At 46.1% G+C, this 25925-nt stretch overlaps 2 protein-coding genes across 3 annotated transcripts in view; both read left to right on the top strand.

Moving 5' to 3' along the window:
* MRPS15 (mitochondrial ribosomal protein S15) lies at window positions 1-11499 on the top strand. Its single transcript, XM_043990878.1, has 8 exons — window positions 1-193; window positions 557-607; window positions 1254-1332; window positions 2212-2260; window positions 3727-3811; window positions 9227-9285; window positions 10611-10802; window positions 11342-11499. The coding sequence occupies exons 1-8, from the start codon at window positions 79-81 to the stop codon at window positions 11432-11434; spliced, it is 723 nt and encodes a 240-aa protein (XP_043846813.1). The 5' UTR covers window positions 1-78; the 3' UTR covers window positions 11435-11499.
* Window positions 11500-15067: 3568 nt separating this feature from the next.
* OSCP1 (organic solute carrier partner 1) overlaps window positions 15068-25925 on the top strand; it is a 51837-nt gene continuing 40979 nt past the window's right edge. Inside the window, exons 1-2 of one of the 2 annotated variants that reach the window (XM_043998731.1) lie at window positions 15068-15267; window positions 20584-20613. In XM_043998731.1, coding sequence (XP_043854666.1) covers window positions 15156-15267; window positions 20584-20613 — 142 coding nt within the window. In that variant the 5' untranslated portion in view covers window positions 15068-15155. The remainder of the gene's footprint in view (window positions 15268-20583; window positions 20614-25925) is intronic. The other variant, XM_043998732.1, reaches the window with a different exon arrangement.

The following is a 25925-nucleotide window of genomic DNA, read 5'->3' as shown; positions in this document are numbered from 1 at the left end:
TGTCCGCTCGCTCTCTCACTGGCGGCGCCCAGGCCCGAGGCCAAGCCGGTGAACAACGCGGAGGTCGCGGGGGCCAAGATGCTGAGGGCGGCGCGGAGGGCGCTCCTGTGGGGCCGAATTCAGGCCCCGGCCCTGGCCTGCGGGCCGACGGCCAGAGCAGTCGCGGGGCCTCCGTGCGCCCTGCGACCTCTGGGTGAGGGGAGGGGAGGGGGTGAAGTCAGGCGGCTATGAAAGCAGGCGGCTGGGACTGGAAAGAGGGAGTCGGGGGAGAGGAACGGGCGGGCCGGGAGGGCACAAGTGCCTGGGAGGAACATGGGGAGAAATGGCACGTTGAAGCAGGGCCAGGAAAGAAGCCAGGCGGTGGGGCCAGTGAAGAAAGGGCGGGGGAGAAATCAGGCGGGGGGGAGAAATCAGGCAGGAAAGCGGGAGATCTGTCCGGTGGCTAGAGCAGCGGACTCTGGAGAGAAGTCACGGGATGGCGAGGGGACCCAGAGCCCCACCGGGCTGAGCTTCTAGGGGCCGCTTCCAATACCGTCTCCCCTCCTTCGCTTTCTAGGAAATGGTCTCCTCCTGCAGGCAGCCCGAGCCTATGCAGACCAGAAAGCAGGTCAGTGCCTCCAGGCTGGGCTCAGGAGCTGAATGGGAAGAGACTTTAAGGGAGCCTGGGGGGGGGGGCGGGGGAAGGGACCCAGTCTCCCCGTAGGGGGCCAAGCCTCTTGCTTGAATCTTGAGTGCAAAGGAGAATTGCTCCCCAGCCCCTGGTAAAGACCTATTCAGAAAGAACTTTACGTCTCTGGGAGGCCTTCCATTCCCTCTTCGTTTCTAGGGCTTTCCCTCCCGGACTAGCCTGCTTACAGTTGTCCTGTTTCTCCCCCTTTAGATGTGACTCCGTGAAGGCAGGGCAGCACCTGCCTTGTCTTTTGCAACACTTAGCACAGGGCCTGGCACCTAGTGGGTATGAAATAAATGGTTGATTTAAGTGGCATATATAGATAGGGACCCCTGAACTTTAGCACTAGAAAGGGGCCTTAGTTCCCTAACATTATCCAGGCCCTTCACAGCCCCCACCACCTCCCAGTTTTGCCCACGAATAAGCTGAGACTCCAAGGGACTAAATGGCTTGCCCAGTCTTTTCAAATCCACTGGTCTCCTTAGCCTCTGAGTATCTCTGAGGGACTGTTTGGGATTCACTAGGGACAGATGGGCAAGGGTGAGAGCTGATCTCCCATGGTTGCCTTCTGTGCCTTCCTTAGCAACTCAGTCTAGCCAGATGGATGACCTGCCCTCCTCCATGCTGCTGAAAGATTATCAGAACGTCCCAGGAATTGACAGGTAAGGGTGTCATGGTCTGGAGGCAGAATGTGGCAGAGAAGAGACGGGAAAAGCCAGTTATGAAGAACTGGATCACCATTATCCCAAACTGATAATTTCATTATTCTTTCTGCTCTTGAAGGCTGGCCCTAATTTGGGGAAGTGGTTGAATGGGACTAATTGGTGAAGACCCAGGATAACCAGAGAGCAAGATGGCCATTCCCATCAGTCACTTACTTATCATGTCATGGTGACAAATAGAAAACTAAATGATCTGTGGCTTGACATGGGTTCAGATGGCCTCTCCTTTATTCTGGCTATTGTTGTTGTTATTGTTTCTCCTTTGTTCTTGGAAGAGGACCATGACATCAGGGTAATGTCATGATTTTCACTGAATTGGATTTAAGTGAGGGAGGGCTGTGCAGGGTCACCAACCTCACTTTCTCCTCCGGAGTTATCTGGGTCCAGTGGCAAGATATGTATCAGGATGACTGGAGATGGCCCTGGATGTTTAAGGCAATTGGGGTTAAGTGACTTGCCCAGAGTCACACAGCTAGTAAGTGTCTGGGGTGAGATTTGAACTCAGGTCCTCTTGACCCCAGTGCCAGCACTCTATCCACTGTGTAATTCTGGTTAATATTGAAGTCCTGCCTCCCCTGTAATAAGACAGCCTCAGTGTCCTACTATTATCACAGTATATCATTCTGCATGGTCTCCCTACAAGCATATGTCATACTTCTACTAATTCTTGGAGAGAAGATTTCTCTTCTCCAGAGAGGTTACTGATCTGCTTGGGAAGGAGATTCTAGGTTACCAAGATTTTTCCAGACTAAGCTAAAATGTGGGGCTCCCACCACCACACCCACTCCTAGGTTCTTCACCATTGTGGTCTCCCTACAGGGTTGATGATGTTGTGAAAAGACTCTTGTCCCTGGAAATGGCCAACCAGGTGAGTGTCTTCTGCCCTTCTCTAGTCACTTTTTCATTCCAACATCTTCCTTATCTATACCAATCTGGGGCTCATCATCAGAACAAGTGTGCCACGGGGTTTGCTAGGTTTTCTCCTTGGTGTTTATTTCCATAGAGATGTTTAACACCAGAGGGGTGGTTTGCCATTGTAATATTGGCATTGCTGGGAAGAATTACTTAAATGAGTTCTCTGGATTCATTTGTTTTGTTAGAGGAGGTGCTTAGTGGAAAGAGGATCACTTTGACCTCAGCAAGCCTGGGTCCTGCCACTTACTTTGTGACCTTGGATGAATCACAGTTATATGGGCCTCAGTTTCCTGGTCTATAAATCAAGAAGTGGGGCAAGTGGGTGGCACAGTGGATAAAGCACCAGCCCTGGATTCAGGAGGACCTGAGTTCAAATCTGGCCTCAGACACTTGACACTTATTAACTGTGTGACCCTGGGTAAGTCACTTAAGCCTCATTGCCCTGCAGATAAACAGACAGATCGGATTGATCAAGAAGAATGGGTTCATGGCTCATAGAAAGCCATGAAAGGGCCTGCACAGAGGAAATTAAAGTATGGGAAATACAATGGCATGTTTACAGTCATATACCAAATGGTGGCATTCAGGGTTCAATCCAAGGTCCTCTGACTCCAAAATCAGCGCTCTGGCTACTGTACCACCCTGTCTCCCCAGGCACGGTCACATCACCTGTCAGAGGGCTGTGAGAAATCAATGAGACCACAACAAAGCCCTGCCTTATAAAGTATAAAATGTCAGCTGGTTTACAATTGGAAATAATGGGAGAGAGGCACAGGCCCTTGCTTCCGGTGATAGGGATGGTACCCATCTTGCTTTGCTCTCTGTCCTGGGTGCCATGTCAGGCTCATGTCCTCCATCCTTCAACACATTTATTAAGGGTCAACCTCCAACCCAGTTCTTGGTTCCCAGGACAACTAATTTACCCACAACACCACTGCTGCCTCTTACAGAGGGTGCTTGTGGGACCCTTAGCAAGTCACCTTAACCTCTCAGTGCCCTAGGTCAGAGGCAGAAGCCAGAACTAGATGAAAATGTAATTTGAAAATATTTAACAAAATAAATACAGTAAAATAGAGATAACAGTACATTTTAAAACTCAGAAACGATGCATCCTACAGGGACCCTTCTGTACATTTAGTGGCCCCTGTTTCTATTTGAGTTTGACATCACTGCCCTAGGTAACTCTGTTAAAGATGCTGAGTCTTAGAGAAGGTGCCTTCAGCAGCTCCCAATCTCCATCCTTCCATATGCCCTTAGAGTCGGTCTCCTTTAATGCCTGGGGAGCAGTGGGACAACCTTTTCCAAGACAGCCCTTAGAGTGTGGTGTTCTCAAACATGGGCGAAGGGGATGAAGTGTGTTTTGAACATGAAGGGGCTCAGATCATATAGAAGAACCTTTTTGGTTTGTTCCCCCATCAGAAGGAGAAAATGAAGATAAAGACTGAGCAGCTGCTAAACAAGATCACAGAAAACCCAGAAGATACCACATCTTTAGAAGCTCGAGGTTGGACAGAGGGCGAATGTGGGTTGGGGGGCGGTGACCTGCTTCCCAGAGCATATTTTAGGGCCCTATTTATTAGCTCAGGTGGTTTTGGGGCTGAAATCTGGCTCAGGCAAAGCTGAAAGAGTGAACATGAAAAATGATATTATCTTCTGTACCTAAAACTCTACTGGAACAACATTTGTTAACCTTGGGTTCTGTGGGTATCGCCATTCCTCATCTTGTTATTCTCATTCCAATACCCTCAGGTAGAAGCTGTTATCTGGGTGGTTAAAAAGCAAGAGAGGAAGATAAAAATCCCTGGCAAGAAAGTTAAAAGCAAAAGCATTCAGCCAGGAAGTTCCCTGGGGTCTCTGAGCTCTTTGCCAAAATCCTAGAAACTACATTTTTTATTCTTCCTGCCCAGAGTGCTCACAGCAAGGTCCTGGATCCATCCTCCCTGGGTAAAGGTCACCCAAACCACCCCGTGTGTGCCCCACCACCTCCTTTCCCTTTAAAATCTCATCTACTCCCATGGATTCAGTTACCATCTCAATGCTGAGGATTCTCATGTCTGTTTACCTAACCGTGACCTCCAGTCTCACTTCTCCAATGCATACTGGACATCTAGAGCTGGATGTCCCATAGAAACTCAACAGTCCAAAACTCCTTATCTTTCCCCTCTTCAGAACTTCCCTGTTAGGGTGGAAGGTACCACCATCTTCCCAGGCACCCAGGCTCACAACCTAGCCCTCTCCCTTGACTCTTCACTGTTTCCCCCACCCCACCCATATCCTTGTTTCCAGGGCTGATCAATTTTGCCTCTTTGACATTCCTGGAATCTGATTCTGTCTCTCCTCCATTATTGTCACTACCCCATGGGGGTAGTGGGTCTCCCTGCCTGTCTCAAGTCTTTCTCCATTCTAGTGCATCCTCTCCTCAAATACCAAAATGATCTTCCTAAAGGACAGGTCTGACCATCTCACGTCACTCTGTTACCTCCAGATCAATTTTTTTTTTCTTTTTCTTTTTTTTTTTTTTTTTTTGTGTGTGAGGCAGTTGGGGTTAAGTGACTTGCCTAGGGTCACACAGCTAGTTATTGTTAAGTGTCTGAGGCCGGATTTGAACTCAGGTCCTCCTGAATCCAGGGCCGGTGCTCTATCCACTGTGCCATCTAGCTGCCTTTTTTTTTTTAACCTCCAGATCAATTATAAAATCCTCTGGCCTTTAAAGTTCCTCATGACCTGCCTCCTCCCCTCCATTTTTTTCCCATGTTCTATGAGCCAGTGGCCCGGCCTCCTTGATGTTCCGCCTGCACCATACTCCCATCTTCTGCATTTTCACCAACTCTGTTCCATCCCTGGAACTCTCACTATCATCACCTCCTAGCTCCCCTGGTTCCCTTCAGTTTCAGCTAAAATCCCCCCTCCTACAGGAAACCTTTCCCCATCCCTCCCACTGTTAGTGCCCTCCCTCTAAAACGGCCTTCCATTTACACTTTCTGTATCTTGTTTTTAAAAAGTATGTTTGCATGTTTTCTCCCCCTATTAGTATATGAGCTCCTTGAGGGCAGGAGCTATTTTGGCCTTCCTTTGTCTCCCTGGCACATAGTAGGTGCTTGATAAATTGATTGACTGGACTGTTTCTGCTGCTGTTTTGAGAGTGTGAAGGGGCGGGGGCAGGAGGGTTAATTCTCACCAGTCTCCTTGCCAACAAGTACTCTGTGCCTAGCCAAGTTATCCTCCAAGTGGGGTCCAAAGCCTTGTCACAGAGTTACAGAATTTGAGTTGGAAGAGCCTCAGAGGCCCCAGTAGGAATCTGAGATAACATACCTAACATATGCTCATCCAACCTCTACTTGAACCCTTCTCATGAGGAGAGCCCATCCCTCCTGAAGCAGCCCATTGCACTTGTTGGATAGCTCCAGTTGTTGGGAAACTGTCTCCCATCAAACCTAAATTTACACTTTGTAGCTTCTCCCTGTTGTTAGCATTGTACCCTCTTGAGCCAAAAAGAACAGAGCTAAACACTCCACCATGAGGCAGTCTTTCACATAACCAAAGGCAACTACCCTATTTATCTCTCTTCCCTCCCATTCCCCCACCCTCAGAGCCCCCTGGTCTTTTCTTCTCCAGGCTAAATCTTAATTCCTTCAGCTGTTATTCATATGACAAGGACCCAAAGCCCTCAAAATCCTTCATAGCCTACCTTTCCTATCTTCTTCCACCTTTCTCCCTAATATGCACTCTTCCATCCAGTGACACCAGCCTTCTGACTTCCCTTACATCCTAACTAAAACCTGACCCTCTACAGAAAGCCTCCCCCAATCCTTCTTCATTCCAGTGCCTTCCCTCTAGAAGTTAACTATGTCCTATTTATCCAGTATGTAGCTTGCTTTGTTTATGTTTGTTTACATGTCATCTCCCCAATTAGATTGTAAGCTCTTTGAGGCCAGGGACTGTCTTTTGCCTCTTTATATCCCCAAACCATACCCAGCACATAGAGTAGGTTCCTAATAAATATGGATTTTCTGGTTGGTTGGTTGCCCTTCTCTGGACACTCCAGGTTATCAATGTCTTTCCTAAACTCTGACACCCAGAACTGAATTGAACAGTAGACCAGGTATGACCTGACTAGGGCAAAGGACTGTGGTCTCTCCTGTGGTCAGTGCTGGTTATAGGTCAGGCCTTAGAATTGTGTTGCTGGGAGAACCTGATTGTTAGTAATGGTTTTAGAATCTAGTTTGTTTCTCAGTCAGAGCCCCTTCTGTACCACCACCACGCGCCCCACCCCCCTCCCCCCGTCCATTCTGGCATATTTTAATCTGAGTCTGGCTGGGCTGGGCTCGACTGGGCTGCGATAAGAGAGAATAGGCAGTATTGGGGCTCCTTTGTCTTAACCAAGTGAGCCAGGGGCTAAAAAGAGCTTGGAGAACTATTACCAGTCCCAGCTCTGCTGTGTACTATGTATGTGACCTTAGACAAGTCCCTCACTCCATCTGGACTATAATTGCCTCATATGAAAAAGGATGGTGATCTCCAAGACCCCTGTAAGCTATTGGTCTGTGTTCTGGTCCAAGGTTCCTCCCAGGTCTCACATTCTGTGTTCCAAGGGCCTTCCCAGCTCTTCCTTCCATGTTCTAAGGCCTCTCCTGGCCCTATAATTCTGTGTTCTAAGGGTTCTCCCAGCTCTTCCTTCTGTGTTCTAAGGCCTCTCCTGGCCCTGTAATTGTGTGTTCTAAGGGTTCTCCCAGCTCTTCCTTTCATGTTCTAAGGCCTCTCCTGGCCCTATAATTGTGTGTTCTAAGGGTTCTCCCAGCTCTTCTTTCTGTGTTCTCAGGCCTCTCCTGGCCCTGTAATTCTGTGTTCTAAGGGTTCTCCCAGCTCTACCATTTCTGTGTTTTAAGGTTCCTTCCAACTTGGATTTCATTCTGTGGCTGTTGAAGTCCCCTCCCCTCTTCGGGCGCAGCTCTATAAAATTTAGGAATTGGACTTGAGTGTCTGTAAGGCCTTTTCCAGCTCTGCCGGGCTTCCTCCAGGTTCTCAGCTCCTCTCCTGCCCTGGCTCACCCCCACCTCCTACCTGGGCATCCAGCTATTTATTACAATTTCCTTTTCACTCGTGTAACCCAAACCGTTACTTCCTCTCCTACCCTTTGGCCAGTTTCTGTTTCCTTGATGGTTATCAGAGAAACCCACATGAAAGGTTCAGAGGGCCTGCTTCCAGAACCTCCTAACCCTTTTTGGGGAAGGTGACCTCTGCTTTCCCTACCCATTAGTAATTCAGCCTGTCGGGTCTGAGCACCACTGAAGGCAGTAGAGCCACAGCCCCAACTGTCCTGCCTCCCCCTACTTTGCTACTGCAGTACAACTTTCAGGATGGATAGTAAGGTGTCAATCCATTTAGACAGGTATTTTCTATATGTGTGCCGTGTGCTCGATCTCTCTGTTGTTGATAAGTAATTCATTCCTGCCAAGAACAAGGGAAGCCTTAATTCAGAGTGAGGAACACTGACCCATGGACCACCCGTGAGATGCTTCCTAGCCATGTTTTAAGAACCTTGCTTTAAGGGAGCTGGTCCTCGAGTCATCCCCACCCTCAGCCTCTTTTCACCCATGCAGGGCCCAGTTCAGCTCTAGTTTTGAAAAAGAAGTGTCATGAGTCAATCTTGAGAGAACCCCATTAGTCAATGGCTTCTTGGCAGGGAACCGTCGCAACTCTCACAGAACCACTCTCTCCCGTGTCTGCCAGAGCTGGGTTGTCCTTGTTCTGAGGGCCTCTCCTCTGCACCATCTTCTGCTTTTTCTGCCCTGCCTCGGAAATAGTAACATCATGCACCCGCAGAAGTGAAGCAAGAACTTGGCGGAAGGATGTGCTGGGGGCACTGAGGGCAGAGTGGGAACTGACAAATGGGGAGGAATCCTACACTGTTAGAGCCAGCAGGAGCCTTAGAGATTATCAGGCATACAAAACCTTCCTAGAGAAGTCGGCAGGGAGCCAGAGAAGGGAGGTGATTTCTTTGTCCAGGGCCCTGCAGCTCCCCAGTCTCCCACCCGGATCCAAGCCTGGGTCTCCTGGCTCACAGGCCAGGCCCATTTCTGCTGTGCTTCACCCTGCCCTCCTGTCCAAAAGGCTCAAAAGGGCCCAGAGACCACCCAGGTCCCCAGGGCCATGGGGATTCCCAGGCCTCTGGCAGCTTGCAGAGTGTTAGTTACTTGCATTGCAGAGTAGCCAGAGGGCTGGCCTAGGGCTCACATCTGACCTCTGATACATAGTAGCTGCATGACCAGGGACAGTGCTCCAGGCAGGGACCCTGACAGAGCTGAGGGACTGAGGAGCCAAGAGCCTCTCGGGGAGTTTCCAAGATTGGATTCCATCCCTACCCAGAAGATATGGTAGAGAAGGAGGTCAAAGTTCCCCGAGTCAGGTGGAGTTGGGTTTGAGCTCTGAGCTCACCCTCAACTCTGTTGATCAGTAAACATTTATTAAACACCTACTGTGTGTCTGACACTGCTGAATGCTGGGGATACAAAAAGGGAAAAGTCAGTCCCTGCCCTCAGGGAATTTACAATCTAATAGGGGAATCAACATGCAAACAGACAAACTATAGGCAAGATAAATAGGAAATAATTGACAGAGGGAAGACTCTAGAATTCTGAGAGGCTGAGGAAGGCTTCCTGTAGAAGGTGGGATTTTAGTTGGGAATCAAAGAAAGCCAGGGAGGTCAGTAGTTGGGGGGGAGGAAGGAGAGCATTCCAGACATGGGGGAGAGCCAAAAGGATGCCCAGAGAAGGGAAATGGAGTGTTCGTATCATGGAACAGCCAGGAGCTCAGTGTCACTGGATGAAATAGTACCCATCATGGAGTGAAGTGTAGGAAGATTCTGTAACTCAATTTCTGGCTGCTTGCTATCCTGACTTCTTATGGTTTGGTATTATAGTTATACGATTGACGGTCAAGATCAGAAACTATGAAGAACACATGCAGAAGCATCACAAGGTGAGCTGTCCCCACCTTTCCCCTCCCATCCTGCCTTGCCTCCTTCCATCCCCTCCTCTGTGGAGAGAGATCTGGCAGCACCTGCAGTTAAATGGGCCTGGGTTCAGATCCCACTTGAGGGGTGGGGTTCCCATAAAACATTTACTGATGGGGAAAATGTGTTCTTATTTACAACTAAAGTAAATTGGATATAAACTTTTGGATAGCTTGAATTCATATTTTTTGTGCATAAAGATGCACACCCTTGCTTGCAAATGGTTGCTTGTTCTTGGTGTACAATAGGATTGTTGCCCAGATATCAGCCTCTGCCAAATACTCAGAAATTAACTTGAGTTTCCCAACAAACCAGACTAAACAATTTCATGGAGAGGGGTTGTATGATTATCAAACATAGCTTATATTAAATGTCCTTCAAATGCTATTTGACTCTGTCAGTCTATGCTAATTAAGATGACACTAGGTGGCACTAGTTGTCAGCACACTGGCTGTGTCCATAGGCCAATTATTTAACTTCAGTGAGCCTTGTTTCCTAATGTGTAAAATGGAAATACCAGCACCTAAAGTGTGTGCCTTCTGAGATTATGAGGATCAGTGATCTATCATAAAGCACTCTCACAATATAGCTGTTAATGTTATTCTGCACCTTCTGGGAAACCCCCCATCACAAGGGATGCTGAGGCCCAGACCTTGATTCCAGAGGCAGTGGGGTAAGGTAGAAAGTGGACTGGATTTGGCATCTGAAAACATGGGTTGAAATCTGGGCTCTGCTGCTTAACCAGCTAGGTTACCTTGGATAAATCATTTAATATCTCTGGACCTCAGTTCCTCATATATAAAATAAGGGGATAGATTAGATGACTGAGGTCCCTTCACCTTTACATCTGGGACCCTGAAAATCCCATCAGCCACAACTCTTGAGTATCCCTACCTCTGCAGCACTGAGGCAGTGGGTAGGTCTTTAGCTCTTCTTAGCTTATATCTGAGCTTGCAGATGAAGAAACTAGAGTCTGCCCATCAGGAATTCATGCATTCAGTGCCAGGCTATGAACTAGGTATTGGGGATAGAAAGATAAAGCCAGAAATAGTCCCTTCCTTTAAGAACCTTACAGTCCACTAGAATGGGAAAGAAAACTCATTCAAGAAACCAGCCCCCACCACTCGTTTGTAAGGAGCAAAAAGCTCAATTGCCAAGTCACATGGCAAGATTCCTATGTAGAATAATGGCAGCCTAGGCCATGAAGCCATAGGAAAATCCTGGTGCTCATGGACAGCCTTCCTATACTGCCCTTGACAGTTGACAGTTCACTAACTCGGTGCTTTTACAGGACAAGGCTCACAAGCGATTCCTCCTTATGACCATTGACCAGAGAAAAAAGGTACTCAAAAAGCTTCGGCAGACCAACTTTGAGGTGTTTGAGAAGACGTGTAAAGAGCTGGGTATTGAGTACACATTTCCCCCTCTGTACTACCGGCCCAAGCACCGACGGTGGATGGCTAAGAAGGCTTTTTGTATCAAAGTAAGGCTCCGAAGCTACTTTGATTGGCCTGGTGTGGGATGGGTTACAGCAGTAAGGAGCTATCTGTCGGCCCCATGGAATAGCTTTCAGTTAGACAGTTCTTTTTTTTCATCCTGGCTGTTAAAATAGTGTTTGACCTACCGAGAGATGGCAGGTAAAAAAGATGGGACTTCAATTCAGTTAGGGGAAGGTGCCCTATGGAGAAAATCTGAATTGGGGGAGTTGAGTGGTATCTTCAAGTAGGATAAGGGCTGTTTGTCATGCGAAGACATATTGGACTTTTCTGCTTGGCCTCAGTAGAAAGCTGGGGGATGAGGAGAAAGGGAGGTAGAGGGAGGCAGATTTTGACTTGGTCTGTCAGTGGGATACACTGCTTCAAAAGGTACTAAGTAAGAAGTTCTCTGTCATTAGAGGTGTTCAAGCAGAGACCAAATGATGACCAACTAGAGGAGATTTCCATATTGGGACCTCTTCCTCTTGACCAGGATATGGTCTTTACCCAGAATTCAAGGGACGTATCCTTCCATTTCCTCCGACAGGTTTTCCAGGAGGCACAGAAGCTGAAGAAGCAAACAGCAGCACTGAAACGTGAAGGAACAAAGAGGCCAGAAAATCAGGGAACTTCAGTTTGATGGCCAGGCTCCAACAATCCTGTGGCACTTTATCCAGTCCAAAAAATAAATTAAGTTAAAACCCAGTGTTCCTTGTGTCCTAGCAGAATGTGGGGAAGGACAGAGGGGTAGACCTGGAAAAGGTGCAAGAGACTTCACCAAGGATGTCATTGGAAACTCTCCTGAGGAGTGCACACATGTATACAGGCATGCTGGCGCCCAGTGGGCCAGGACCACACCCCCTCTAGGTTTGAGGGGCTTTTTTTTGTAGTGTTCAGGATGTTTGAATGTTCTAAGTAATTTGATTAGAATGGTCACTTTCTAAGCGCAGGGGCCCAGAAGGCCCAGAGGTGTCCTAGAAAGAGCACCAGATTTAGAGTTGGCTCTGGGTGTCCATTCCAGTTTTATACCTTCAAGCTCTATGACCTTGATCAAAGGTAAAGGTAAAGTAAAAATGAAGTGAAAGGTAAAGTAAAAGGAGGGAGTATGGGTAGGTGGTTTCAGGTCCCTTCTAACATCCTGTGCATATAGTTTCGAGTTGGAGGTTATATTTTAGTTCAACAAATGCTAATTAGGGCTCTGTGTGCCCCAGCCCTGGCCAGCCCTTGACTCTCTATGAACAAAACATTGAAAACCCACTGTGTATGGAGTCCAGTGCCAACAAGAGTTGGGAGAATGGGGAGGTGGGGTGAAGAGAATCAGGGTACAAATGAAGAGATGGCACGTAGCCCCTCTGCCCTCAAAGACAAGAAATACATGAATAAATGACAATAAGACATAAATAAGGGATGAGTGAGTGATGGAGACAGTAAATGTAGTTATTGTACGTAGCAGGGGAAAGTCAGTGGGCTGACACACAGAAACCATCCCTGTGGGGGACAACTGAATCTGGAGGGATTTGGCAGGCAAGGAAGAGGATGACGAGCATAAGCATGAAATCATGGTGTGAAACGGCTAAGCAAATCAAGGGACTCAGAGGGAAGGTTTTGAACCTCATCACAGCACTCCCAACTACATGTACATGCACATGTGTGTGTGTCTTCAAGCAGGATGGTGGTAGCAGCCGGAGCATCTAAGTAGGAAGGAAAGAGGTACATGTGACAGTCATCCAGGGTTGGGGTTTGGTTTGGTATGATCAGTAGGACAAGGGAGCAAGAGATTCAAGAGGAGAGGGTAGGGTTGGACTGGTTCACCAAAAGGTCAAGATTGAGAAGAAAGCAGCCAAAGCAAGGATGATGATGGCCTGGTACTGGATTAAAGGCTAGAGGGGTGGCTTATAGGTCACAGGATCGAGTGGATTTAGGAAGAGTGAATCATAGTAAAAGCTGGAAAAATAAGATTATGATCAGAGTTCTTGACTCCCCTTCCTCACAGAGGGACTCTATGTAACATTGTGTTAACTGTCAGCCTCAGTATGTTGGTTCATTTATTTTTCCTTTATTCATTCTTTGTTACAAGGCTTGGCTTGCTGTTAAAGGTGGTAAGTGGTAAACATTTATAAAGCCCCCGCTACCAGCCAGGATCCGTGCTAGGTGCTATGGATACGAAAAGAGGCAAAAGAGCATTGTGAGCCCTCAATGAGCTCAGAATCTAATGGATTGTGATGTGAAAACAAAAGATGTCAGTCTGAGTTCAAATCAAAGGGGATGTTCTTCATTTTGGATCAGCTCCCTAGATGAAGCACAACATTTTTTTTTCCAAAATGAAATAACAGGTTTATATAGAATTTAAAGTTTTGCAAAGTGGTTTCCTAATGGGAAGGAAGGATCATAGATCTAAAGCTAGAGGCGCCAGGGAGTGCACAAAGCACTCCTCTTACTGAGTTCAAATGTGGCCTCAGGGGGCAACTGGGTGGCATAGTGGATAAAGCACCGGTCCTGGATTCAGGAGTACCTGAGTTGAAATCCAGCCTCGGACACTTGACATTTACTAGCTGTGTGACCCTGGGCAAGTCACTTAATCCCCATTGCCCCGCAAAAATAAAAAAAAAAAATGTGGCCTCAGACCCCAGAGACCCTCTACAAGTCACTTCACCCTGTTTGCTTCAGTTTCCTCATCTGTAAAATGAGCTGGAGAAGGAAATGGCAAAAACACTCCAGTATCCTTGCCAAGAAAACCCCAAATGGGGTTACAAAGAGTCGAAATTGAACAAGATCTCAAGCTGGAAGGGACGGTGGAGTCAAGTCCAAGCCCCACATTTTTGCAGATCAGGACACTGCCTCTGAGAGGTGAAGGAATCCCAAGAGTCTACACCTTGTTAGGTATATGAGGTAGAATTCAAACTCGGGTCTTCCAGCCAGACTGAGTCCAGCACTTTATCCACTACACCACACTACCTCTGACTTGCTTGGTGGTCACACATCTAGTAACTGAGATTTGAACCCAGGTCTCCTGACTTTTTTTTTTTTTGGTTTTTTGGTTTTGGGGTTTTTTTTTGCAGGCAATGGGGGTTAAGTGACTTGCCCAGGGTCACACAGCCAGTAAGTGTCAAGTGTCTGAGGTCGGATTTGAACTCAGGTACTCCTGAATTCAGGGCCGGTGCTTTAACCACTGCGCCATCTAGCTGCCCCTCTCCTGACTTAACAATTCTAAAAAACCCAATCGGAGTCGTGGTTGAAATGACAATACGGAAGAAGTCTGGCTCCTTCATCTAGCAGACCGAGGTCAAAACTTATTACCATAGGGGCAGCTAGGTGGCGCAGTGGATAAAGCACCAGCCCTGGATTCAGAAGGACCCGAATTCAAATGTGACCTCAGACACTTGACACTAGCTGTGTGACCCTGGGCAAGTCACTTAACCCTCATTGCCGCACCCCCCCAAAAAAATTATTACCATGTTCTTCCCTGACTTCCAAGCCCGTGCTGCCCACTCTCCGGGGACATGACCCGCCTGCCCTCCTTGGGTCTGGTTCCTGGGCAGGAGCCAAGCTGCTAGACCCCCAGAGGCTGGTGGCATAGCGCCAGGACAGCGCTGGTCTCACAGTCAGAGGACCTGGGCCTCAGTTTCCCGATTTGTCTTCCCTTTTATTAGCATCATTCCCTTACACCGCGTGTATCTTGTATATACTTATCTCCCTGAGATCTCTCGCTCTCTCCCCCTCCCTCGATTTTTGTGGGGGGGGGGGTTGCCTTCCTATTCAGTAGGTGCCAAATAAATACTTGTGGAATTGATTCGGAATCATTGGTTTATGACTGAAAAGAACTTCACAGATCATGTCGTCCAACCCCCTCCGTTTTCGAAAGAGGAAACCGAGGCCCAGGTTGATGAAACACATTGGCCCAAGGTCACACGAATAAAAGATTAACTGGATTTATCCAGGGCTACTAATCGGCGGAAGCAGACTTCGAACCCAGGTGCCCTCCGACTCTGAGCCTAGCGCTCTGCCCAGCCCAGCCCCTTGAAATGAATCAAACCCCAGGCCTTGGCCCTCCACAGGAGCCGCAGCCCGGGGCTTTCGCAGCCGCACCGCCCAGCCCAGTGATGCCAGACGCGCCTCAGGTTCGCCTCCACCAGGAACTTTAAATGTCGGCCAAACGCGTTTCTCCCACCCTCCGCCCTGGCGCCTTTAAGACTCCCACCTCCCAAGAAGCGGCGCTCTGATTGGCCGCTTCTCTCAATCCTTAGTGCTACCTTGGCAACCGAGTGGCCGGGACGCCTGTAGTGGGTCCGCCCGCAGCACTCGCTGCTCGGCCGGTGCCTAGTGCCTCGTCTCCCCGCGGCCAGTCCCGGCCCCGCGGCGCCATGTCGATGCGGACTCTACCCCTGCTCTTCCTGAACCTGGGCGGGGAGATGCTCTACATTCTGGACCAGCGCCTGCGGGCGCAGGCTGTCCCAGCCGAAAAGGCCCACAAAGGTGAGAGCCCGCGGGGCCGGGGCGCGTACGCCCGGGACCCCCAGGGCCGGGGACCCTGCCTAAGGGACCCCCCCGAACAGGAGATCTGCTCCCTGAGGCCTTCCTCAGGAACTGGGGACTCTGCTCCCAGGGGCCCCCCAAATAGGAATCTGCTCCCTGAGCCCCCCCCCCCAAGCATGGAACCTATTCTCCTGAGAACCTCAAAATAAAGGGATATTGTTCCTGAGACCCTTCCCAAAAGCAGGAGGCCCATCTCCCCAAACCTTTCCCCAAAGCAGGGGATCTCCTCTCATGATGTTCCCCCAAAACTCCCTTCAAAGCCAGGGACTTATCTGTCTGAGATCACTCAAAAACAGATCCTTCACCATGAACCATCCTCATTGTTGTTCATTAATAATTCCTCGAAAGCAGAGGACCCTGGTCCCTGAAACCCTCAAAATTAATGGATGCTATTCCTGCAGACCCCTTCCCCCCAAGCTAGGAAAGCTGCCCCCTGTGACCATCTCCTCAAAAAGTGAGAGATTTTTGCTTCTAGACTCTTTCTTTGTCCTTTTAAATTCTCCTCAAAAATAGGAAACCCAGTTTCTAAAACCCTGGGCAGATCCTGTACCCTTGTCCATTCTCAGGAGTAAAAGAAGTCCTTGAATCCCCTTCTCAGACCTGATCCCTTCATAACAACCTCAGAGCCAGATCTTCCACTTTCCTTTCCTCACACTCTACTCCCTTGATCTCATCCCTAAAAACTGGGGGACTTTGCTCCAGCAATATGCCATCTAATACCTTCCAAAGACACTTCTCCACCATCACCTCAGACCCTCCATTCAAATTCTGTTCCTTAGAGACCTCCACTCAAAACTGCAGGGACCCTGCTCCCCACCACACACAGCCTCCCTTCAAACTCTGTTCCTCATTATATATATATATATATATATTTAGTGAGGCAATTGGGGTTAAGTGACTTGCCCAGGGTCATACAGCTAGTAAGTGTTAAGTGTCTGAGGCCAGATTTGAACTCAGGTCCTCCTGAATCCAGGGCCAGTGCTCTATCCACTGTGCCACCTAGCTGCCCCTGTTCCCTATTATCTTATCCTTAGAACTGGGGGATCCTGATACCTTCCCATCAAAACTGAAAACTGCTTGCCTGGCACCCTCACTTCAGACTTTACTCCCTTCAGCACCCTCCTCTCAAACTGGGACACTACTCCTCCATCACCCAACCCTTTAAAAGTGAATGACTATTTCCTCAAGATTCCCCATCTTCCCCACCCAGTCCCTCTGATATCTGAGGATTCCATGGTCTGGCATGATTCTCCTCCTTCAAACTAGAAGGGCTAGCTAACAAAAAAAGTAATAGTAATAACCATAACAATTTAAATGTATAATAATGATTTAAGTTTTGCAAAGGATTCGACTCATTTGCTACTTTGACATTCCCTTCCAAATCCTATTCTCAATATGGACCCTAGTTCCCATAATTCCCTGTTCTTCCCTGGTCAAGACCCCACCTTTTGCCTCCCTTTGCCCACAGCCCTCTTTTCCTCAGTGGTCCTTATTCGCTAGGATGAGACCTCCCAGTACTCCCACAACAAAGCTTTTTGCAGCCTAGGCACCCACCCAGTCACCTCCCCTCTCCCTGACAAGTCCTGTGTTTCCATGCTGAGATGCTTTCTTCCCCATTCTTCCTCCACAAGAGTTGGAACTAGTCCCACAAGTTATCTTTAATCGTTGTAATTATTGTGGAAAGTTGAAATGCTGTGCAGCATCTTATGGCCAAATTAGACAATTTAGGGAAGTCTTGGATCTTCCTGGGGAAGTATGGGAATTGTGCTGATCAAAGCATGGATTCCTGAGATTGAGAAGTGACAGTCCAGTTCCAAGACACTGAATCAGATCCCCAAAGGAAAGATAGTAAACAGCATTGTGGTACAGTGGAAGCCCTACTAGCTCATGCATAGTTATCTGGGTTCAAAAATCCTGCCCCTGGCTTCCTATTTGTGTGACCTAAGGCAAGCTTCTGTTTCCTCATCTCTGACATGAAAGGGCTGGCCCTCTGAGATCTGATCTACATCTATGATCCTATAAGAGTCCCACCTGTCTTTTGCCTGTTTCCCCTTGTCTACAACTCCAACAAACCTTTTCATTGCCTTTTTCTACAGACCTCTAATTCATGGGGGAGGGGGGCTCCTGAAAAGAGCCCTGTGATATTTTCCTTATCAGATAGTCTTGACGGATCTCATAGAAGCAATCCCTGGTCCAGCATTGTCAGCGAAGAGGCTGCAAGTTCAGCTTTAATAGAGCCACCTCTAAGGGTTGCCCACTGACTGCTATGAGATGTTTAAAGTAGGAATGTTCTGTTTTCTTTATTCTTCTCTTAAAAACACTCATAGGGGGCAGCTAGGTGGCGCAATGGGTAGAACACCAGCCCTGGAGTCAGGAGAACCTGAGTTCAAATCCGGCCTCAGACAGTTGAGACTTACTAGCTGTGTGACCCTGGGCAAGTCACTTAACCCTCATTGCCCCCCCCCCAAAAAAAACCACTCATAGGGGCAGCTAGATGGCGTAGTGGATAAGAGCACCAGCCCTGGATTCAGGAGGACCTGAGTTCAAATCCAGCCTCAGACACTTAACACTCACTAGCTGTGTGACCCTGGGCAAGTCACTTAACCCCAACTGCCTCACCAAAAAAAAAAAACCACTCATAAAAGTTTCTACCACATGGGGGGGCAGGGCAATGGGGGTTAAGTGACTTACCCAGGGTCACACAGCTTAGTCATTGTCAAGTGTCTGAGGCCGGATTTGAATTCAGGTCCTTCTGAATCCAAGGCTGGTGTTTTATCCACTGTGTCACCTAGCTGCCCCAGGTTATGTATACCTTTGGGGGTGGTGGGGGGGGGGATGGTGAGGCAATTGGGGTTAAGTGACTTGCCCAGGGTCACACAGCTAGTGTTAAGTGTCTGAGGCCGGATTTGAACTCAGGTCCTCCTGAATCCAGGGCCAGTGCTCTATCCACTGCGCCACCTAGCTGCCCTCTACCACATTTTTATGTTCCCCATTTTACAAGTAGGTTAAATGAGTTGGCTGTGACTTTAAAAATGTAGAGAGGAGGGAGCTGATCAACTAATTTGTGCTATCTAGGTTAGGTTCTGTTTTTATATTTATGATTCCAAATCATCTCTGGACTCCTTGGTTCAAAAAGACTCCCCCAAATGGAACTGTGAGTTCAAACTTACAGAGAAATAGAAGCAGAAAGGACCTAGGAAAGGCATGTGGTACACCGTCCCTCTTTCCAAGGAAATCCAAGGCCGCCTAAGATCAATCAACAAACATTTATTGATCTCCTTCAGTCCTTACTGTGTGTACTAAGGTACTGAGCATCCTACCAGGGGATTCCATTGTGGAAGATGTCATGAAGCCCAAGACAGTGTGGTGCAATGGGAAGATTACTGGTTTGGAGCTTGAGTTTCAGATCTCTTACTCACTCACTACCTGCGTGATCTGACCCTTCTGGGCCTCAGAGGGAGTGACTAGGTGACCTTTATGGTCCCTCCCAGTTTTAAGTCAGTGATCCCATAAACTAGAGAATTAATAGAGCTCTAGGGACGCTCTGTCTCCTTGTGCAAATGGGGCCCTCTGGAGCCTGAGGAAGAGACTGACCATTAAAAACAGCACCAGAGAGACATCTGCTGGCCATGGGCTTTGTTGCTAGTGGACTCCATTCAGCTCTTGCTCACTCACCAACTAACTCAGCAGCAGGTAAATGTCCTTCAGACAGGATGAGCTCTTTATTCCCACCACACAATATAACAGGGACAAAGTGGAAAGTCCACAGCTTTTCAATATTTTCCTGAGTTCCCAGAAGCCCACCATTCAAACCTACCTCCTAAGCAAACATAAAAGAAAGAAAGAAACTTTGGTAGAATGCCCAAGACATCACTGTCGACTTCAGAGAAAGGCAGCTTCTTAGTACTGCTTCATAAACCTTTCATCTCCAGAACATCATGACTCATGTGAAAGGTGGTGAATTTTTACAGTGGTTGATTCTCTAGGATATAATCACTTTGCTACTAAATAAACTATAAATACTAGAGAGAGTGTAGTTATGAGCTATCATCTTGCAACACTGTTGGCTGGAATCAGCCCCTTGTATTTCATATGTCAAAAAAGTTACAAATAACCTTTTGTTATCACACCAAAAACCCCTTCTGGCTATAATGTCTCCAAAAGATGATAACCGATTTCTCATTATATGAGTTATATGTGTGCCTACATTTATTTAAATCTCTGAGCAAACTAGATTAGAGATAAAAATCTTCTTATCCTTTTTGTTTAATAATCAATGTCAGATGGATTTCAGTAGAAAAGGAGAAATTATTTTAAAAACTACTTCAAATGTAAAATTAGGTAGGATTTTCAAGGACTTTTCAAGCCCAGTGAGTTTTATCTGATTTGATATTCCTTTGAGTGAGTGATCCTGTTATCTGCCTGACCAGCTATCCTTAGGAATATTCTGTTCAGAAATCCATTTATTACTTGACTTGCCTTATTTTGCAAATGGGAACTATGGTAAATACAGATATTGCCCTCTCGTTTTATTTACTATGCAAGTTGCCCAACTCAGATATTCCTAGCTGTACCTGGAAAGGGAAACCTAAAGAAATCAGGATGCATGGAATGAGACTATACTATACATCCTACTGTCTCCCTCTCATTCTCTTGTTCTCCCCTTTCCTTCTATGGCATATTCTTCTTTTTTTCCCTCCTTTTTTTCTTTTTCTTTTTTTTTGCGGGGCAATGAGGGTTAAGCGTCTTGCCCAGGGTCACACAGCTAGTAAGTTTCAAGTGTCTGAGGCCGGATTTGAACTCAGGTCCTCCTGACTCCAGGGCCGGTGCTTTATCCATTGTGCCACCCAGCTGTTCCCTGGCATATTCTTTTTAACAGAGGAAAAGTTCTTTTCAGCATTGCATGCCTGCGTGGCACTAGAAGAGACATCTTCTCGAGCCATTAAAAAAGAAGCCCCAAGCTGAACCTTCTGGTAACCCAATCTGCTGCACCTTTCTTTCCCTTCCCCCAGCTACTATTCTGTAGTGCTGTAGTGTAAGCACTGGCCCTGCCTAGGAGACATCAGTACCGCTTTCTCTTCCCTTTAAAAGGTGCAAATGACAGGCCAAGTTTTCTTGGCAGACGTGAAATGCTAACTTTTTAAATGGCATTCTGTTGGTTGGCTAGATAGAGTTGGTGTCTTTTTAAAACGTCATTTGAAAAACAAATGTCCTTGCTTCATGAACTGGTGTTTTTCTTTTCTACGCTTCGTGTAGATGAATGGACAGATGTGGACAGGAAAAGAGGTATGGTATCTCTTAGCTGCATGTCTTAGATCTCTATCCACAAGTACATACCCCTCCAAACGTAGCAGTAGTCACCAACAGAGTGAAGTCTTGAGCCTGGCACCAAGATGTTTTCTTTTCTACTGGAGTCTCAAAAGAAATAGATCTGGTAGCACAAATGAGAGCCCACGAGCACCTTGCTGAGGAATCTTTGTACCTCCCTCCACCCGCCCCAATACTCAGGGGGATTGTGTCCTAAAGTACTGCAGGGCTTAGGAGAATAATAGCAACACCTTTGTTTAAATAGGATTGTTTTGTAGTCCTTGGAAACAAGCTTCCTGTGGCATCCCGTAACCAGCCAGGGCATGGTTTCAATAGGAGTAATATTCATTGCCTAGGCTGCTTTCCTAATCAGATCTCAATGTCTACTGAGAGCAAACTACCGAAATGCAAGCATGTGGCTGCATGGATGCAGAAGGCATGAAATTCATGCATGCTCTATGGTTTTATTCTAACTTGCTAGTCTCTAGCTAACCTGCATCTTCATTTGGTCCAAGTCCTCTAGGCCTGTTATCTCTGTGGTAAAGGAACGTTTAGAAAAGCTAGTTTTCAAAACAAAACGATAGATTTGTCTCTGCATTTCGATGACGTTAAGCCATTTAGTCATTTGCCACTCTGATGTGTCTTAGGTGTCTGCTCTGGATAATGTTTTGAGTTTAATCCAGTATTCCCAGTGCTCTGACATATATATATATATATATATATATATATATATATATATATATATATATATATATATATATATATATATATATATATATATATATATATATATATATATATATATATACACTAACAAGTGTCTAGAGGAAATCATCCTGGGTGGGAGGCAGCAGTAGCTAAGGGGAACAGACTCTTCATAGAAGAATCAACACTCAAGTGAAGGATTCTGATAGATGAGATCAAGGAAGGCCTTCCATCCTAAGCAAAGGCATAGAGAGTGAAGACAGATTGTCATTGTCAAGAACTTGCAAAAAGGCCAGTGTGACAGGACTAGGGTATGTGAAAGAAGTCTGGAAAGGTGGGTTGGAGCAGGATTGTAAAAGGATTTAAGTGCCAAAGAGAGTTTTTGTATTTGATCTTAGAGGCTTCTGGGAGACCCTGGAGTTTAAGTGAAATAGTCCCATTTGTGCTTTAGAAGTAACACTTTGGCAGCTGTCGAAAGAGGGGACCAGAGGGGAGAGAGGCTTGAGGCAAAGACACCAATCAGGGGGCTGTCGAAGTTGTCCAGGTAAGAGGTGACGAGGGCACAAACTAGACTGGTGGCCACATGAGGCAGAGAAGGGGAGAGATTCAAGAGGTGTTGTAGGGGTAGAATCAACAAGACTTGACAACTGATTAGGTATGGGGGCTAAGGGAGAGCGAGAAATTGAAAATGACTCTGTTATTGCAAACCTGGGTGGTAGGAAAGATGGTAGTGCCCTTGACAAAAATAAGAAAAATTAGAAAGAGGAATGGGTTTGGCAGGGGGAGATAATGAATTCTTTTTTGCACGTGTTGAGTTTGGGATACTGATGGGACATTTAGTTGACAACATGGGCCTGGCATTCAAAAGACCAGGACTAGATATTGAGATCTGGGAGTCATCTGCATAGAAATGATCATCACACTCATGGGAAGTGAGGAAGCCATCAAAAGAAAATTTGGGCGGGGGGGAACTATCTCTACATTTAACTGGAAAATAATAAAATACTTTTATGATTAAAAAAGAAAAAGAAAATGTGTAGAGAAAGCAGAAAAGAGCCCTCTGTCACACTTGACATTTGACACATTTCTTTTTGGGTCCAGTCATTCAACCAGTTCTGACCTCACCTAACTATGTTATTATGTAACCCACATCACTCCCTTTTATCTTCAAGAATAGTATAAGAAACTTCCTGTCATAGGATTTAGAACTGAAAGGGCTCTTAGAGGCCATCTAGTCCAATTCTTCATTTTACAGATGATGAACTGAGGCCTGGGGAGGTTAAGAGACTTGCCCAGAGACATCCAGGTTGTAGTAAGGAGCAGAACTGGAATTTTAACCCAGGGGCTCTGACTCCAAACCCAGCACATTATCCACCATGATGCACGGCTATCTGTCTAGTATCTGTTTAAATCTATACAGTACTGTATAATATCTATAGCATTCCCCTGATTTTGAGTCTCTGTTTAGGAGGCTTTATTCCCTGTCAAAAAAAAAGGAAATTAGGGCGCAGTGGATAGAGCACCAGCCCTGGATTCAGGAGGACCTGAGTTCAAATCCAGCCTCAGACACTTAACACTTACTAGCTGTGTGACCCTGGGCAAGTCACTTAACCCCAATTGCCTCACCAAAAAAAAAAAAAAAAGGAAATTAGGTTAGTCAAAAATAACATGTTCTTAATGAAGCTGTTCTGGCTTTTTATTGACCACTGTTTCCCTTTCTAAAGCCTGAAAACCATTGTATTAGGAACTGGATTCAAATTCACTAGCCTACACTTTATAAATTTCACTCTTTACTTTTTTGAAAATGAGAACACTTGGGGCAGCTAGGGGGCGCAGCGGATAGAGCACAGGCCCTGGATTCAGGAGGACCTGAGTTCAAATCCGGCCTCAGACACTTAACACTTACTAGCTGTGTGACCCTGAGCAAGTCACTTAACCCCAGTTGCCTCACCAAGAAAAGAAAATTAGAACACTTGCCTTTCTCCAGTCTTATAACCCCTCCACTAATTCCCCAAGGTCCTTCAAAAATAGCTTGACAATGTCTTATCAGTCATATGTGCTAATTGTGGTGGGGGAGGGTTGTATTGTTGTTTGGGGGATTTTTTTGTATCCAAGGATGTAGTTTCTCTGGGTCTAATGCCTTGAACTCACCGAGGACAGCTAGGTGATGTCTTACCAACTTTTCACTTATCTTCATTTTCAACTCCCTGTTAGCTATTTTTGTTCTCTCCTTCCCATTGTGAATATCAGTCTTCTTGGAGGAAACAGAAAAGCAAAATAATCACTGAGATTTTCAGCCTTCTCACCCTTCTCTATTATCTTCAGACTATCTACCTTTAGCAGCAGTTCTCTCCCTTCTTTGATCTACTTTTTGCCCAAATGTAGCTGGCACTGTTACTGGGCCATCAGACTGTGATTTTTTTATATCCATCCTCAGTTATTATCTGCCTCGATTCTACCATCTTCTGAACATTTCTTTCTTTTTTTTTTTGGCAGGGCAATGGGGGTTAAGTGACTTGCCCAGGGTCACACAGCTAGTAATTGTCAAGTGTCTGAGGCCGAATTTGAACTCAGGTACTCCTGAATCCAGGGCCGGTGCTTATCCACTGCACCACCTAGCTGCCCCCCTGAACATTTCTTTTTTAAACTTTGGGTTGGATGTTTTGCATGACTGCACATGTATGGCTTATATTAAATAACTTGCCTTATTTGGGGGGTGGGGAGGAAAGAAAGAAGAGAATTTGGAGCACAAAGTTTTTTAAATGAATGTTAAAAATTGTTTTTGCATGTAATTGGGGAAAAGTAAAATTCTAAATAAATGAAAAATAAACTAAAAAAAATTGGGGCTGTTGTACAAGCACAACATTCTTTTTTTTTTTTAACAATTTCCCCCTTTTCCACTTTATGCTAGTCAGTTCTGGTTAGGTCCACTAACTGTCCATTATTTTGGAGAGCTCTCTCTCCTTCTTTGGTCAATTCACCTACAGGATATTTAGAATCCTACCTATCTTTTCTAAGCCATTTGAATATCTCCCAAAATCTAGGGTGACTTCTCTCAACCACAAACTCTGATGGGATGGTCCCTCTCCCCTAAGATTCATATTAGTATTATTTCATTGAATACTTTGCTTATCAAAATCACACTCAGAATAGCAGAGCCCTTTTTGTATCTTCTACCTTTTGAAGGATGAAATTATCATTAATGCAAGCTAATAATTCCTTAGTTGCTCATCTCTTGGCAGATGAGAAGTCCAGCAGATGCCCATATTGGTGAAGCCCCAAATCACTACAATGCCAAGCCTTCATGCAGGACTGGTGATCTGGTTCCCAAACTCATCAAATTCCTTTCCATCTATGTCAGACTCGTACAACAGTAATACTCTTCTTTTTCCTTTGAGCTTTACACAAATGCATGAATATTTACCATGAGTATATCTTCTTAATAAACAACACAGCACAACCATCATTTTATCTCTTCTGTAATTTCTAAATAAAATATATCTCCATGGTCAAATTCTGTTCCTGAGTTCCGATTCTTCTTGATCTAAGGTCAGATTTGCTTTCTTATGTTTGAATCTCTAGATCGCTCTGTTTATTACCTGTTACCCGTATTTTTGTATAGTTCTATATAGACATCTGAGGCCATGTGTTTTATTGCTGCCTGTCTTCTTGGGTATTGTTTCCCATGAATAATTGTTCCTCTTTTCTGCTATTCTTTTTTCCTTTAATCTCTGGCATCAGGCTTGTCACATATATATGGCTCATTCTCTCTCTCTCTCTCTCCCCATTACAATGGCAAGGCTCCAACCAAACCTATTTTTACCAGCCCTTGTTAGGTACACTATATCACTAACCAGTTGCCATCAATCCTATATTTTAAGCCATAGTACAAAATTCCATATCCTATTCTCAGACAATACCCTGACAGAGCACTTCCCAACTGCACTTTTCTTTTACTACTTTCAATCAACAACAGTGGTTAAAACTTTCCCCAAGACTCTTGTCTTCAGTTTCTTGCCCCAAACTTCATAATCCTTAGTGTTGCCTTGCCAGAATTCCCTTTTATAGTATCATTTGTCCCCACATGAATGGCCAGGAGGAAAGAGTCATCATCAGTTTTAAAAAGACCCAGCAGGCAGCGCATCATCATGTCCCTGGCACATGCTTTGTGAGGCTAGCACACTTACAGTATTGCTATCAAATCAACAAATAGCCACTCGTCCATTCTTCCTCTAGTCATTACTGGATGACCTCTCATTTAATGAGACCTATACATCCACATCATCATTCCCTGGAACACAAGAAGTAGCTTCTTCATAAAATGACCCAACTTCCCCTCTCCATGAAAGGAAGCTTTTAGCTGTTACTTAGGTTTAAATATTCAGCAGTCCTTCCTTTTCTGTGTCATGCCCTACCATCTTCTAACCCCTGAACAATTAGTATCCCTGTATGTCTTTTTTTTTTTTTTTTTTTGCGGGGCAATGGGGGTTAAGTGACTTGCCCAGGGTCACACAGCTAGTAAGTGTCAAGTGTCTGAGGCCAGATTTGAACTCAGGTACTCCTGAATCCAGGGCCGGTGCTTTATC

Source organism: Dromiciops gliroides, chromosome 3 (assembly GCF_019393635.1).
Source record: "Dromiciops gliroides isolate mDroGli1 chromosome 3, mDroGli1.pri, whole genome shotgun sequence".
Taxonomy (NCBI): Eukaryota; Metazoa; Chordata; class Mammalia; order Microbiotheria; family Microbiotheriidae; genus Dromiciops; species Dromiciops gliroides.
The sequence above is the reverse complement of the archived record's forward strand: the minus strand, read 5'-3'. Positions and strand labels throughout refer to the sequence as shown.

What these genes read in the sequence shown, in the direction of transcription:
- MRPS15 (XM_043990878.1), top strand. Translation starts at nt 79, where the DNA reads ATGCTGAGGGCGGCGCGGAGGGCGCTCCTGTGGGGCCGAATTCAGGCC. An exon ending in ACATGCAGAAGCATCACAAG is followed by an intron (nt 9,286 to 10,610) that starts GTGAGCTGTCCC and finishes GTGCTTTTACAG; the next exon opens with GACAAGGCTCACAAGCGATT. An exon ending in AGAAGGCTTTTTGTATCAAA is followed by an intron (nt 10,803 to 11,341) that starts GTAAGGCTCCGA and finishes TTCCTCCGACAG; the next exon opens with GTTTTCCAGGAGGCACAGAA.